A 17,939-nucleotide genomic window follows, 5' to 3' on the forward strand; every position below is an offset into this window, starting at 1 on the left:
TAAAATATTGAATCTGAAAAAAATTTCGGACAAGATAATTTTAATGAAAAATATTTGATTAAATTTGATGGCAGCATAGAGATATTTAAAATATTTAAAGGTTTATTTTTTCATCTCGTCTGACAAGAAAATAACAATGACAAGGTAGAAAACTATCTACATTTTTTAGTTAAATGGATAATCTATTTTTTATACATACTACATTAAACTCGAATTGGAATTTTTCTCCTATTTTTATTATATAAATTTTTCATGTAACATTTACTTTGATATGTTAAATTGTGTTAGTTTACACTCTCTGTTTTTAAAACTTTCTCTTTTAAACTACGCGAAAAAAAAATTTATTGAATTCGAATAAATATTTATTTCAATATTGCCTATAATAAATCATTTATTTTATTTAAAATTAATAATATTGATTTGATGTAAAAATATTTATTTTTTGATATAATGAAATCCTTTTCAAAACAGACAAATATTCATTTGTTTCAAATAAATGATTTATCAGGCAGAGTATATAAATAAATATTTATTAATTTAATAATTTTCTTTCGCTGTATTTAACCTATAGTTATCTGTATATTTAAAATTATTTGTTTATTGCTTATTCGAGATACAAAATAGGAGCTTAATTTCTGTTTATAAGTTAATCATGTGGAAACCTTCTAGAAATCGTAAAAAAAAACGAGATTGAAAATAGGAGAAAAATTTCGACTTGAGTAATAATATATTAAATAATAATAATAACTTGAGTTCATGTACGCTTGATTGACACAAGATCTAAACATATTTGACGAGTCGTATATACGGATCCGCGATCATTTTTCAAATGGATTCGATGCACAGAAGAAAATAATTGAAATCTATTTGTCAGTTTCTGACGGCGAATCCATCATCCGTGTTCGAGAGACGGCCGAACTTTCGCGTTTTACGTAATTTTTTCGCAAGCCTGCGACTTCTCCTCTTTATCCTCCGGAATCGATGCGCACTTATCGCGAAAGTACACAAGTCGGGTTAACATGGAGACAATCGACGGGATCTGCTTCTTCCCGTGGAATTTCTCGTTCTGCGGCACGTAGGATTGATACTCGATGGCGACGCGTCGATTCACGAAAGTCATTAGGCTGAGTAGATCCCTCCTTCGTCCGTGAAGATCCAGTTCCTCGCAGAGCGCCTGTATGAACCAGGAGCCCACGTCCGGGTTGCGCCACGAGTAAAAACCTGAAAGTAACGCGCGGTTTACTCACGGGGTTGCGGATAGTGGATTACTATCGGCTTCCGAGTATATAATGAGATACACTTCGCGAAACGGTGCTTCTTCGGTGGCCGGGCTCTCGATAAGGTGGGTGCATCAGCGAATGACCCATGACCCGTGTGAAAGGGTAGATAGGTTGCTAGGTAATATGAGACCGATCAGAAATTTAATACCTCGGCGAGCTGAAAGTAATATATCACGTGTATACGTCAATTATATGCGCACGATGCGCTGTTAATATTAATGTGCTAATTATTTTGCTTCGTCAAGCCTTAAACAGGATTGCCATAGACCTGGAAAAGCGGGAAAACTGGGAAAAGTCATGGAATTTTAAATTAGTCAGGGAAAACCTAGAAAAATCAGGGAAATATGTAAATGAACCTGGAATTTTAAACTTTGCTCATAAATGCTCAATATTATTGCATTTCCAGACGACAGCCCGAAAATAAGGAATAACAAAAAAGTAAATTGAATAAAAATATTTAATAAAAGATATATTTTATAATGTTTAATTTACGTTAAAAAAAATATAATTTAAGTCTTTATAAACCTCTAAAAATATTTCCCATAAATGCTCAATATTATTGCATTTTAAATATTGTTTTTAAAATATATATTGAAAATTGTTCCTTTTCTGAAATTTAATGTAGAAATTAGATATATTTACCAATGTCAAGTTTATTTCAATTTTAATATTTTTAGAGGTTTATAAAGACTTAAATTATATATTTTTTTAACGTAAATTAAACATTAAAATATATATTTTATTACATATTTTTATTCGATTCACTTTTTTGTTATTCCTTATTTTCGCTGTCGTCTGGAAAATATGGAAAAGTTAGGGAATTTCAAAATTAATTTTTTGTGGCAACCCAGCTTAAAATATTCACGTAGGAAAATTTGTGTTTTCTTGTTAAAAACGATCTCCATTAAAGTTTAACACGAAAAATTCATGTGTTAATTTAGCATATTGCTGTTGTGTTAATTGAACTTAAATCTTTAATTGAAATAATTGAAAAAAATATGTAAAGATAACGCAATGTGCATCTATTTTCTTTATACGCAATAAATATGTTCTGTTTCATTAATGACAAAATTTATTTTATAATATAAGTGGGGATGTTAAAATCTACAATTAACATATTTTTAATTAAATTTTACATTAAAACTGTCTTAATTTTACACAAAATTTATTTTAAATTACTTGAAGTTTTCAACTTATTTTGTATTAAAATATTAACATAACATATTTACATTAAATTAACACAAAAATTTCTGCGAAGCATTTGGGACATGTGATATCTATTAAATTTAACACAAATTTTTCAGCTATGTAAGGGCAATTTTTAACGATCAATTATTTTTTCTCTCGATTTTATTTAAAGAAATAATAATAAAATAAAAACAAATATTTTTCGCACAAAACAGACAACTGTAGCGATTTTATATATCTTAGTAATACTTGGAAAGATTTTCCAAATTTCGTAAAACGAATTAATTGAGGTTTATAGCGCCGTCAGATAATTCGTGTCGCGTAGATTCGTTACGACTTCAAGTTAACCCTGTCCCTAATAAAAAGTTGCGACTTTCCCCGGGTAATAAGTTTAGATTAATTTCAACTTTCCGCGCATACACGAGCAACAGCATACTCCTCGCTAATTGTGTTGCACGGAACACAGGTATATTTTAACCTGAAATTACGAAGTTACTCCGACGTGGCATTTAAACTTCTTAGGAAAGCCGCGTATCCTACATTTAGATGGCGTCCTGTTTTAGGCCTCGCCTAAATGAACGTGGAATTAAGCAAACTAACTAATGGTAGAGACAGAAACACGACTAACGTGAAAATGATATCTTATCGTTTTAGGTTTATTTTGGATGAATTAATATATATTTTCACGTTAAACAATTGTTACACCACTCTTTTTCATTTAGTCGACGACTTTGTTTATTCGTGCGTAACTTTAATCACTCGAAAGTGCATATTTCAACTCGATATTCAATGCCTATATATACGCAGTTTTCGTTAACTATGTGAAATCGCAAGCGGAACAAACACAATTATAGACATGAAACTTTCAGCGCGGATAACCCAAGCGGAATAAACGCGCGACGCCTAAAATAGGCCAGCGGAAGTGGTAATAATTTTTGACGATATCGCTTATACTTGTTTATATATACTCAACCTTTAGACCCACTTGCATTACGACTGATCCACTACCAACGCCTCAATGCCTATTATTAGTTCAGGATCAGATTAGTCTCCCCTTCGCAGTATGGATTACGCGGATAGAATTGCTACGTTCGCGATTCCTTGATCTAGTAGGATTACTTTGCATATATACATTGCAGAATGCAGGTACCGGTGTTGTTACGTTTGAAAACTGTTCAATTATTTTGCCTCTTATTTCGCTATTACTTTTGCTCCGATACGAGTTCATCATCAATTTTAAGCGCTTCAACGAATTCGATTTTCTCGATGTCGAACTACTTCGTCGAGTCTACGAATAAAAGCGCTTTTAAATTGCGCAATATATATACGACAGTTGAAAAATTTGTGTTAAGACAGATATCACATGTCCCAAATTTTTGTGTTAATTTAACATAATACACTGAAAAAAATTTGTTAAATTAACAAATATTTAGTTCAATACGTTCAAATAAATCATTTATTTGAGACAAATAAATATTTATTTGTGTCATTTATTTGAGACAAATAAATATTAATTTGTGTCAAATAAATGATTTATTTGAACGTATTGAACTAAATATTTGTTAATTTAACAAACTTTTTTTTCAGTGTGGATATATGTTAAATGGAAACACAAATACTGTGTTAAATTTTAATGCAAAATAAATGTAATACTTCAAGTAATTTAAAATAAATTTTGTGTAAAATTAACATGGTTTTAATGTAAAAATTAACTAAAAATGTGCTAATTTTAGATTTTATCATCCCCACTTATATTATAAAATAAAAATCAACATTTTTTCTGTAAATTTTAACAGATAAATCTTGTCACTAATAAAATAGAACTTATGTAAAATTAAAAATAGATGGACATTGTGTTATTTTTACATATTTTTTCAGGTGTTTTAATAATTTAACATTTAAGTTCAATCACAACAGCAATATGTTAAATTAACACATGAATATGTGTTAAATATTTAACACAAAAATTTTAACGGGGACTATTTTTAACAAGAAAACAAAAATTTTTTTACTGTGTATGTACGCGATACATTTAATTGGACGTTTACGAGTATATGATTAAGTATTGCGGCGATTCTCTCGAAATTCGTTGCGCCTGTAAAAGGCAAGTAAGTTGCATTGTAAGGTTCGAAGTGTCTTACAAGAAGAACACGTTGTTAGAATAGGTAAAAACTATATTTGCATCTGCTTACCATTCGAGAATATGTAAGAGAAATCGATTTCTTGATGTATTCTGACAACGTGTTCTCCTTAAATGGCGTATACAACGTGTGCTAGATTCTTGCCGCGGCTATTTTCACCTCTTGTGAATTTTATTATCTCTAATACACGAATATCTATTCTTCTTTAAATCGCGAAAATCTAACTGGCAATTATTTCGAAGATTTAAGCGTATTTGGATGAACGAGGATAGAAACCTTTCGATTTAATTTTCAGACATTTACTTTTGACACAATTACTTTAATAATATTAAAATTGTTTAAATTCCAAAAATGTATATCAAATGTCAAAATTGTTTAAAGAAGGGGATGTAAATTTATCGAAATTCAATAACGCGTGGACGCGATAATTTTTGCACGCAATCACTTATAAATCATAGTTATCGATTACTTTGGCTTGGGATGCGAGAATCTTGAGCGCAATGTGATGTGAAATCGGGGTGTTAACCGGACGTACACGTATACTCGATGATGTATTAACCATATGTTCCTGGATAGCGAAGTGTTAAATGCACGTCCCCCTATCGCCATCGGTATGTTAACTATGCTCTTATCTTCTACATGGCATATTAACGATGCCTTTATCGTCGAGCCAGGTGTTATCCACGAATTCAGTATTATCTACATTATTAACAATATATTCACTTCCTCTTGGACAATACATACATAAAATTAAACAATCATATATAGTAGGCCAACTAAACGAGCAAATAAATAAGATGTAAAAAATTTTTTTTATATTAATAGTTAAATCATTAAATTAACATTCCGTTACAGAATCGATATAAATTGTAAACGTTTCGACTGCACTACAGTCTTTATCAATACATAAAAATTAAATATTAAAATATAAAGTTAGATGTTAAAAATACAAAGTTAGTTAAATATTAAAATATAAAATTGAAACGATTCTTCGCTGTTGACCAATAGATATGCAAGGCGATTGGTCTGAGATGCCAAGTTATGCGATATTTGAGCATGCTACGGATATAATACGCGAATTAAATCAATGTCAGAAAAAATTAAAAAATCTTTCAACTTACATTATCGTTTTAACAAGTCCTTTTCCCCGATATTTCAAGTGTGTGTTGCGAAGTCTGAATACCAAATGTCAAAATAGAGAGCGTGATGTATTTATTTATTACCAATGTTTTTTCTAAATTATGATTCAGCAAATTTTTTAAGTATGTCAAAATAACTACTGTCTAACAATTCGGTGTCTGTATTTAAATTAATTCCATTTTTCTGTTCTTTAATGTGGATCATTTCAGATATTAGTCTTTTTTGGTAATTCTTTTCATGATCCATAATTTTAATATTGTCCCAGTCAAATGTATGTTGTTCGTTTAGAATGTGTTCCGTGATAACCGAATGTCTAGCAGAGTCTAATTTAATATTATTTTTATGTTCTTTAAGTCTCGTTCCTAACTGTCTTTTTGTCTGTCCGACATATGTGGCGTCACAATCGTTGCAATTCAATTTGTAAATAACGTTAGAATTCGTGGGGCAATTATTTTTGTCCTTTTGAACTCTTATGAAGTCATTTAATTTTTTAATGCAACGATATCCTACCACTACGTCAGGTCTTCTTATTGCTGAAGCAACTTTCTCAGATATTGATTCTATATATGGTATGACAAAATATTTAATGTTAGTATTAGTATTATTAGTATCTGTTATATTGTTATTATTAGGCTTGTTAAATTTCTTAGTTGAGAGATTTTTTAATCTGCGTTTTATTTCTGTGAAAATTAGATCAAGAGGATAACCGTTGGATAGCAAAATGTTAATAGCTTTCTCTATATTTTTTTTGTGAAATTGCGGATGTGATAGTAATAAAGCTCTATCTACCAAGTTATAAATTGTTCCTATTTTATGACAAGTCGGATGATTTGAAAAAAATGAAAGTAATCTACCTGAGAATGTCTTTTTGTGATACCAATCTAAATAAATTTTGTTATCTATTACTTTGATCATTATGTCTAAAAAGCTTATACAACGATTATCCTCCTTTTCCAATGTAAATTGTAGTCGTTATAATTGTTGAATTCGTTCAAAACATATGTAATATTGTCAGCGGAAGTGCATAAAATAATGTCGTCTACATAACGGAAATAGAAAGTCATTTCGCAATTTAAATTACTAATTACTATTAATTCATTAATTAATTTTAATAAACGCTGGCCTTATAATGCGTGTGACTAATTACCCGTTTAAATACCATCGTTTTAATTCTAGTTTTATTTATAACTATTTTGGTCTAGAAACGTTAAAACATTTTAAATCTTGGCTAAATTTTAATTATGCGATAATTAAGGCAATGTCGAAGTTGAAATTTTTAAGGGAATGTAAGAGATATTGTTTGTTTCCCAACCATTTGCGTAATTTCTGTAATAATAAATTTGTTTTCTACCACTATAAATCAAAAAATAAGATGCGTGGTTTGTTGCATAATATCAAAACTGAAATTCTTAACATAGAGATATTTGATTTATATAGAACTTTAAACTCACTTAATAAAAAACGGTCAAGACAATTCCAAATTCTCCAAAATCTTTTACCATCTTATATCTGGCAGGAGATTTTAAATCACCATTGCAACTCCTTTTCTTTGTTCAACCAAAAATTATATCTCATACATAAGAAAAAATTCCTATGGCTACGTAAATCGCATGAAACAGAGTACATTAAAAATATTGATCCTATCGAATTAAAAACAACATCTTCGACAAATATTGTTGATAACACTGTTTCTGCCAACAGTTTTCGTTATGCTACACATAACCCTTTACAACAAACTAACCAGAAATGGTTTATTAATTTGACTGATAAAAAAATTCCCCCCAATGTAACCAATCTATTACAATTGGGAGGTGAATTTAGTCTCCCAGTTAAATTAAATAAAAAAGTAGCTATACACGAATTCATCAAAGATATAGAAAGCAATTCTAACGGGATCAGAAATCTTACTTCGATTCGTAATGCTGCCATTCCACAATTTTCATTATTTTTAAACAATAACGACAAAAAAACGGACATACAAGAAAAATTATTTCACATGCATAAAGACACAATTAAATTCTGCAATCAAAATCCTAATATTTTATTTACCAGAGCAGATAAAGGCAGCATTACAGTCGCACTAGAAAAAGAATTTTATATAAAAAAAGTTGAGAGTCTCCTAGAAGACGATTCTACGTATACCATAGTTAAAAACAATCCATCAACAAAAATAGAAAAAGACCTCAATATTTGTTTAAAAAAATGGTTGAAAAAAGACTTCATCAACAAAAAAGAATATTATTATTTATTTTCAAGCGACTCTCTTCTTCCTAAAGCTTATGGGCTCCCCAAGATCCACAAGGAAAATATTCCTTTTAGATTAATAGTTTCCTCAATAAATACTTCTCTATATAATATTGCTTCTTTCTTTCATAAAATTTTAAAAGATAGCCTTCCTAGAGCGGACAGTTTTGTAAATAACAGTTTTGATATATGCAACATTCTATCAGGGAAAACAATACAAGATACCGACATAATAGCTTCATTGGACGTTGTTTCATTATTTACTGATGTTTCCGTAGATCTTGCATTAAACGGTATCAATAATAGATGGCATTTTATAGAGTCACACACAAAGATTCCCAAAAATGAATTCATAGGTATGATAAAATTTATATTAACTTCTACATTTTTCACTTTTAATAACATAACTTACAAACAAATTTATGGGACTCCTATGGGTTCCCCACTTTCTCCGATCATTGCCGATATAGTCATGCAGGACTTGGAAACATCAGTAATTAGTAATTTAAATTGCGAAATGACTTTCTATTTCCGTTATGTAGACGACATTATTTTATGCACTTCCGCTGACAATATTACATATGTTTTGAACGAATTCAACAATTATAACGATAGACTACAATTTACATTGGAAAAGGAGGATAATCGTTGTATAAGCTTTTTAGACATAATGATCAAAGTAATAGATAACAAAATTTATTTAGATTGGTATCACAAAAAGACATTCTCAGGTAGATTACTTTCATTTTTTTCAAATCATCCGACTTGTCATAAAATAGGAACAATTTATAACTTGGTAGATAGAGCTTTATTACTATCACATCCGCATTTTCACAAAAAAAATATAGAGAAAGCTATTAACATTTTGCTATCCAACGGTTATCCTCTTGATCTAATTTTCACAGAAATAAAACGCAGATTAAAAAATCTCTCAACTAAGAAATTTAACAAGCCTAATAATAACAATATAACAGATACTAATAATACTAATACTAACATTAAATATTTTGTCATACCATATATAGAATCAATATCTGAGAAAGTTGCTTCAGCAATAAGAAGACCTGACGTAGTGGTAGGATATCGTTGCATTAAAAAATTAAATGACTTCATAAGAGTTCAAAAGGACAAAAATAATTGCCCCACGAATTCTAACGTTATTTACAAATTGAATTGCAACGATTGTGACGCCACATATGTCGGACAGACAAAAAGACAGTTAGGAACGAGACTTAAAGAACATAAAAATAATATTAAATTAGACTCTGCTAGACATTCGGTTATCACGGAACACATTCTAAACGAACAACATACATTTGACTGGGACAATATTAAAATTATGGATCATGAAAAGAATTACCAAAAAAGACTAATATCTGAAATGATCCACATTAAAGAACAGAAAAATGGAATTAATTTAAATACAGACACCGAATTGTTAGACAGTAGTTATTTTGACATACTTAAAAAATTTGCTGAATCATAATTTAGAAAAAACATTGGTAATAAATAAATACATCACGCTCTCTATTTTGACATTTGGTATTCAGACTTCGCAACACACACTTGAAATATCGGGGAAAAGGACTTGTTAAAACGATAATGTAAGTTGAAAGATTTTTTAATTTTTTCTGACATTGATTTAATTCGCGTATTATATCCGTAGCATGCTCAAATATCGCATAACTTGGCATCTCAGACCAATCGCCTTGCATATCTATTGGTCAACAGCGAAGAATCGTTTCAATTTTATATTTTAATATTTAACTAACTTTGTATTTTTAACATCTAACTTTATATTTTAATATTTAATTTTTATGTATTGATAAAGACTGTAGTGCAGTCGAAACGTTTACAATTTATATCGATTCTGTAACGGAATGTTAATTTAATGATTTAACTATTAATATAAAAAAAATTTTTTACATCTTATTTATTTGCTCGTTTAGTTGGCCTACTATATATGATTGTTTAATTTTGTTTAATTTATACGAGCCTTTCATTAATTAATACATACATATATATGTATGTATGTACGTGCACACGCATATATTACGTATACGAACACGTAATCTTCTTATGAGGGATTTAATTCTTATTATTATGTATATGATAATTATTATTTAATATCATATAACATTAATTATATAATAATAATAATAATAATAATAATAATAATAATAATAATAATAATAATAGTAATATATTATTATTATATAATATTAATTTATATAATGTATTCTATTATATTAATATAATATAATATAAATTAATAATTTCTGATGAAGAGAACATTTCATTATCTTCAGAAAAATCGTATTTTTGTAAAAAAAAAATATAATATTATATTTTATATTAATTTATATTGTATTATACTAATATAAATATTTTAAAAAGGAAGGAAAAATATTTTTGCATATATTTACAATCAGTACATATATGAATAATAATCGTTCGATACTTTTGTGAAATAAGTACACACGTTGAGAAATTATTTGGATTGCGTATTTACTCGTGCTCAAATTAATCTAGAAAATTAATACGTTAATATCGGCCACACGCGCTCGATTATAGGAAACGGGATATGCAGATGTAAAAGTGCATTACGATATTATAGGAAGCGTTACATGAACCGTTATATTTTGGGCATGTATATCTTCCGTTTCATAAACAAATCCTGTTTGTCGGTCTCGTTAATACGATGGGGCAAAATATATATATATATCCGTAAACATTCCGTAGAATACACCTGCATTACACAAATGTTTACTTTTCTTAATCTATATACGCGTTAGATATCATGAGCAAAATTGTCAACAGCCGGGTAAATTTGGCGGCTTAGTTCTGTACAAGCAAATTATTCTATATTAAATATTTACGATTTTTCAAAGTAAAAAATCTTGGTGATGTAAGTGTTTTGTGTAATGACTTTTATTAAATTTAATTAAAAGAAACAAATTTTTTTTGTATATATTTAGCTCCTATATAATATGTATAAAAATAAATATATATAAATATGTATATAAAATATATATATATATATATATATATATATATTTTATATACATATTTATATATATTTATTTTTATACTTTTATTTTTGTTATTTTGTTGATAAAATATATATATATACATATATATATATATATTATATATACATATTTATATATATTTATTTTTATACTTTTATTTTTATTTATTAAAAATAAATATATATAAATATGTATATAAAATATATATATATATATATATATATATATATATTTTATATACATATTTATATATATTTATTTTTATACATATTACGTGAGTACTACGTTAAAATTACATGACATGTGTAATGAGGAGAAGAGTTACATTACGAGTAAAACTGCGTAATAGATTTTATATTCGTTTATATACTTTTATAAATGAGGGACGGTCATTTTATATATGGTATCAGTTCGCTAATGTTCGCGGATCCAATTCGCATTGACAGTCGACAGGTATTTTTCATTAATCCAATTCGATTGGCATGACCTGGTATGCTTTGTCGCTATGCGAAATCCTCCGTTGAACAACCTGCTAACTTGCGTTTGTTGGTTTACCGAGTCCCTGTATATTTTCCTCAGTTTTTTTTTTGCGATTTGTCGAACTGCTGCTCGCAATAAATCAGCGGAAAGCGGCAAATCGTAACAAAGTTTGCGCCATTCGATTTTGACTTTAGAAATTTGAAATTTGCTCTCAGTCAAGAGCAATATTTCTCTTTCGTAATCTTTCGCGTATACTCATCCATATTGTTAGTGCATCAGATTTGCACAATTATTCGTCCACGTTACACTTAAGATTAATCATCTCTCGCGAAATGATGGTACGAGAATATACAAAAGAAAGGACGATGAATAGAATACGCTTATTTTTGCCTAAAAAGTGTAACATACATGTAAAAAGTCTTATTATTTATTATACGTGTAATTTTATGCTTTTTGGATCAAATAACGTGAATAATGATAGTATTTTTATTTGTTTTCGAAAAATGATCAAAATTCTCCACTTAAAGGGATCATCGAATATTTTTAATACAATTAGTGGCAAGATTTATTTCCATTCCTTTAAGACAATTTTTGAACACTTTGTAAGACATCTTTATAGCTTGTAAAAATTATTGATCATAAAAAGCTTGAATAAGCACATTTTAATTGAAGGTTTGAATGTGATTTTTGTTTGATTTGTAATAATTTTAAGTCGTTATCTGTTGCTGATGAATTTTTTGGATCAATTTTTATTTCTTTGGAACGTTTGCTCGCCTCAACATAATTTCTGAGAATTAATTTACTAGTCATAAACTTTCATTTAAACCATCATTTAACTAAATTGGAGGCGGTGAAAGAAAAGGAAGGTTTTTCTATGGAAACTTGCCACTCTTTATTCGCAATTTTCTCGTTTGCCAGCTAATAAATATATATAAGCAGTACATCCGTTTTTCTTCAAATTTATATATATATATATATATATATATATATACATATGCGAGAAGACTACAAAATTGAAGAAAAACGGATGTACTGTTTTATACATCGACATGTGTGAAAGGCAATGAATGAAAGGCATAAAAAATGTATGAAACTTGGCTACCAACAGTCCGAACGGTATTAAAATAGTCATATGAAAGAACTCGGATGGTATTCAGCCTGCGGTTCGTTCTTTGCAAAAATGCCGATATTTATTTTGTATCGATATAGCACAGATAGCTCCTTTTTATTTAAACGCGCCTTTGTTTTCCGTAGCAACCATATAATAATGACAATAATAAATGCAGTAATATAAATTGTGAATATCGATAAACCATTCTACACATTTCAGTGCGACGTTTGAAAAAAAACCTCTGAATTCTCTTTCTCCCATTGAAACATATCAAACATATTCGTACTACAATTTGCGGTTTATTTCGATTCATTGGACAGTGCTCTCTACGTATCTTATACAAGAAATAGTTACACGATTTCGCGAACGCAATCGCTGAGAAATTTCATTGTTTCGGATCTATCAGGAATTTGTTTCTCACAGATGGCTTCATCTTAAACTAGATCTCTTTTCTCTCGATAAATATTTCTTTCAAAAATATTAGAAAATTAATCAATAAAAAAGCTCGCGTAGTTTAATAATTAAAATAATTTTTAATAATTATTAATAATTATTAAAGTTTGAGAGAAATAAAATATAATCTAATATTAGGTTGAAAACTACGCGAGCTTTTTTATTGATTAATTTTCTAATATTTTTCAAAGAAATATTTATCGAGAGAAAAGAGATCTAGTTTAAGATGAAGCCATCTGTGAAAAACAAATTCCTGATAAATCCGAAAATAATTATTAATAATTATTAAAAATAATTTTCAAAAATTATGCAAAATTATTACTTATTACAAATAACTTTATAATTATTAAAAATTTAAATAACACATATTTTTTAAATTAAATTTTCCGAGGGACGAATTTATTTGAAAATTTATTATATAGATATTGTGAGGGCCGGATAACACATTGTCGCGAAAACTCGTTTCTATATAAAAATAATGGAACAGCGAGAAATCTTAAATAAAATCTCGAAAGGGTGGTCGTCATCATATTTCGATTACATGTATACGTTCGATATAATATAGCTCGATATTTCCCCCGATAGTATTACGCGCGTGTATCGATTGACGTTCTCACGTTGGAGGAGCTCGCGCTGTTGTGTCACCGACGTTGCACCACTGTCAACACAAATTCTCGCACTCCATTAGCGAGTGCAGGTCAAATGTTTGCTCGCGGGCGGAATAATCGCGCGAAAATGTACGCGTTGCATTATTATGCGCCTATGTTGTCGCGTCTAACAATTTTCGTTTCGGAATTTCGAAAGTAGCCGTCTACGCCTTCGTTGATTTTTTTTTTTTTCCCACGAAATCCGCGAGTTGGTTTTCCGAATTATAGACCACGGTAATCAAACGCTCTGCGGAGGATATAGGGCGTGAGAGTGCAATAATTGGTATAATAATTGGAAATTTCAGGCTCGGCACCGGGTTGGCATTGAGTTGCAAATAATATTGGTTTACATTCATTAACGAGTTTTAACCGGGGAAGAGGCAGGATGTACATAATTGAAGAAATTGACATAGATTACCTATGCATTGCGCGCGTTCGTCTACGTTCGTAATATAATCTGTAATATTCAGAAATAAGCAGCTTATCCGACTCTATAGAAATGAACGTGTGCAAGAAGGACCGCTTAACTCGGCATTTGCCATATCCGTTTATTGTTCAGCAATCGAGTTTATATATGGTATATAGGTACGTCTCGTTAATACTTAATACCTTACACTCGACGGAGTATGAAAACTGGCTTGAAACGCGTTTCAATGCAATTATCGCTCATATTCGCGCGTTGCCAGCTGTTTCGGGAAGGCGAATATAAAGAAATATAGAAGTCGGGATGATACGTAACACAGGACACATCTTTACACTATAACGGATTCAAAAAGATAGGAATTTGTGCCTCGACAAAGTTTAACTTACTTATACAGATCTCTTTTTTTTGATAAATATTTCTTTCAAAAATATTTAAAAAACAATTCAAAAGAAAGATCGTAGTTTTTCACACAGTGTTACATATATTTTATCTTCACAATTAATTGTTGATCGCCAGTGATAAAATTTTCACAAATAATAAGATGTAATTTAATTCGACCAAAAACTGGCTATTCATTTATTGAAAATAAGTACACACATTACACTGTGTACTTATTTTCAATAAATGAATAGCCAGTTTTTGGTCGAATTAAATTGCAACATATATTTTATTTTTCTCAAATTATAATTTAATTAATATAAAATTATTTAAAATTATTTTAGATTTTAATAATCAGAATTTTTTAATTTTGAGGAAAAGAACATCATCTCAAGGCACATTATTAATTCTCGTAACACTTTTTTATATTTTGACATTGTTAATTCAATTATTTGAATCTACAATACGTAAAATTTACAGATAGATTTTTTCTTGATAAATTTGTGCCTCAACAAAGATTTATACTTATATACAGATCTCTTTTTTTTCGATAAATATTTCTTTCAAAAATATTAGAAAATAATTCAAAAGAAAGATAGTAGTTCTTCACACAGTGTTACATATATTTTATTTTTCTCAAATTATAATTTAATTAATATAAAATTATTTAAAATTATTTTAGATTTTATAATAATAATAAGAATTTTTTTAATTTTGAGAAAGGAGAACATCATCTCAAGACACATCATTAATTCTCGTAACACTTTTTTATATTTCGACATTGTAATTAAATTATTCGAATCTGCGATGTCACATTTAAAGATAGATTTTTCTTAGTGAATTTATGTCTAATAAACATTTAACTTATATAAATATTTTTTCTCTCGATGAATATTTTCTTCAAAAATATCAGAAAATAAATCAAAAGAAAAATTGCAGTTTTTCGCACAGAATTACATACATTTTATTTCTCTCAAATTCGAATATAGCATTAATATGCAATTATTAAAAATTTTTTAGATATTGACAATAAGAATTTTTTTTTATTTTGAGAGAGATTATTTCAAGAGTAGATATCGGTTTTTGTAATATTTCATAAATTGATATTTTGACGTAATTTAATGATTTGAATCTACGACACTTTTGCATATTTTATTGCGCAAAATTATTGATGCTTTCTAATAAAGCTGATCGATTTTCGAAGTCAGAAGATGTCTTTATTAGTTTTGTGTCGCAAACCCGATAGCCTGAATTATTTTCCAACATCTCTACGGGGGATTGTTTGATTTATCGCATATCCTTGCAAATGCAGGTCCCCGTTATCTGCGCTAACGATGGTTACCTAAAGGGTTAAAATCTGAGTAAACAATCTCATTAGCGAGCACTTTATATGAGGCCATTCGTTATTTGTATATCTTCATTCAAGCGATAATCGTCGCGGTATTTTTTTCAATCGCGATCTTCTCTTAATTAATGCAGCACCATCGACACTTTTATATGACTTCAACTTTGATTTTACAACATAAATACATTGAAAACAAATTTATTTAATTCGAATAAGTATTTATTTCAAACTAATAATATTTATTTGATATAAAAAATGTTTATTTTATATAAGAAAATCAATTTCAAAACAAATAAATATTTATTTGTTTCAAATAAATTATTCATTTGGTATTGAACTAAATATGCATTAATTTAGTCATTTTTTCAGTGTAGAGAAGAGAGATCATACATATAAAATACAATATTAATGATTAATTCTAATATTAATCACCAAGTCTAGTTATTATGAAAAACTTGAGTATATTTATTTTAATGCTTTTTAATAATTTATTTTAATTATTTTAAATTTTTTATGCTCCTTTAAATTTTTGATATTTATATTTCGATAAATGGAATAAATTATCGTATATCGGGGGAAAAATACAGTCGCCAATCTGATTATTTTTATACGTGAATAATTAAGAATATCATCATATATCCAACATTATAACTCTGCGTCTCGTACCTACTATTTTCAAAGAGACATTCCTTTCATTCAGATTCCGCATTATCTCGGGGGAGACCCTGTCTTGAATAAAGGGGTTTACTTGTACGCGACAACATCTAGCTCTCGCTACATATATCTACAGAGTGACTCAAAATTGTCGTTCAAATTTCTACATATAATAGAAAAATTTGTGTTTTCTTGTCAAAAATGATCCTCGTTAAAATATTTTGTGTTAAATATTTAACACATTCATGTGTTAATTTAACATATTGCTGATCTGTTAATTGAACTTAAATGGTAAATTATTAAAAGAACTGAAAAAAATGTCCAAATAACACAATGCGTATCTATTTTTAATTTTACGCAATAAATATGTGTTGCTTTATTAGTGACAAGATTTGTCTGTTAAAATTTACAGAAAAAAATGTTGATGTTAATTTTATACAAAATTTATTTTAAATTATTTGAAGTTTTGCATTTATTTTGTGTTGAAATATGGTATTAACAGAATATTTGTATCTCCATTTAACATATCCATATTATGTTAAATCAACACAAAAATTTCTGTGGACCGTTTGGGATATATCTTTCAAATTTAACACAAATTTTTCAAGTGTGCACGGTTTTCTTGTTCAGTTTTGGATCCCAAATTTCAGAATTGAAGTTAGGATATTTATATAATCGCGAGATCCTCCGTACATTAGACTCAAAATATCAACACAATATTTGTCTCCGCATTTAACATATCCATTTTATGTTAAATGAACACAAAAATTTCTGTGGACCGTGCGGTGTCTGTTTTTAACAGAAATTGTTGAACTATATGTAAAAAATAATCCTTCGGAAATTCGAGGCAAAATAAAGTGGAAAGTCGCTCTTCAAAATTCCGATCAACCTGTTCTGAAACCTTCTGTATATTCTTACGTGTCACACGCATATATAATACATATATACATACCATCATAAGTGGAATATGCGACCATGATGTCCGCGTAAGCGGGAATGCTGTATGTAGTTCTCTTGCTATCCGTCTCATGAATAATTTTCACCCCTTTGTCCAGTTGCGACCCGCGGCAAGCCTGAAGAAAAGAAAGGAAAAAGAGAAAAAATGCACACAATACTAGATTTTTCTCGTCGAATAAAAGATGCATGGGTTTCGCTGGATTTTCTTCGCAAATTGTTTAAACGTTTCGAAGCGTTTTAATTCTATAACTCGATTCGAAAGCGTTATTAAACCGTATTTCGCATATCGCACAATTGTGCGATTAACCAGCATTCTCGATATCCGAGAGATTCTGAGCGTCGTAATTTTTGCCAAATTTATTTTCACGTGTAATTGAATGGAGTGGTTAATTTATATCGCGACGCCACGCCCTGCGCAAATTCTCGTAATATAAAAAAATCGATATGTGGACCGTTATCAGTTTA

General features: G+C 29.0%; 2 protein-coding genes across 2 annotated transcripts in view; one reads left to right on the forward strand and one right to left on the reverse strand.

Annotated features, from left to right (window-relative positions):
* LOC114933876 (alkaline phosphatase) overlaps positions 1-17,939 on the forward strand; it is a 254,391-nt gene that overhangs the window by 119,537 nt on the left and 116,915 nt on the right. The window lies entirely within an intron of this gene.
* LOC114933926 (caspase-1-like) overlaps positions 81-17,939 on the reverse strand; it is an 88,412-nt gene continuing 70,553 nt past the window's right edge. Inside the window, exons 7-8 of the mRNA XM_085484701.1 lie at positions 17,470-17,590; positions 81-1,221 (exon numbers count right to left, since the gene is read on the reverse strand). Of these exons, the coding sequence (XP_085340827.1) occupies positions 929-1,221; positions 17,470-17,590 (414 nt within the window). The 3' untranslated portion in view covers positions 81-928. The remainder of the gene's footprint in view (positions 1,222-17,469; positions 17,591-17,939) is intronic.

Source organism: Nylanderia fulva, unplaced genomic scaffold, assembly GCF_048542155.1.
Source record: "Nylanderia fulva isolate GAGA-0341 unplaced genomic scaffold, ASM4854215v1 Scaffold31, whole genome shotgun sequence".
In the NCBI taxonomy this organism is placed as follows: Eukaryota; Metazoa; Arthropoda; class Insecta; order Hymenoptera; family Formicidae; genus Nylanderia; species Nylanderia fulva.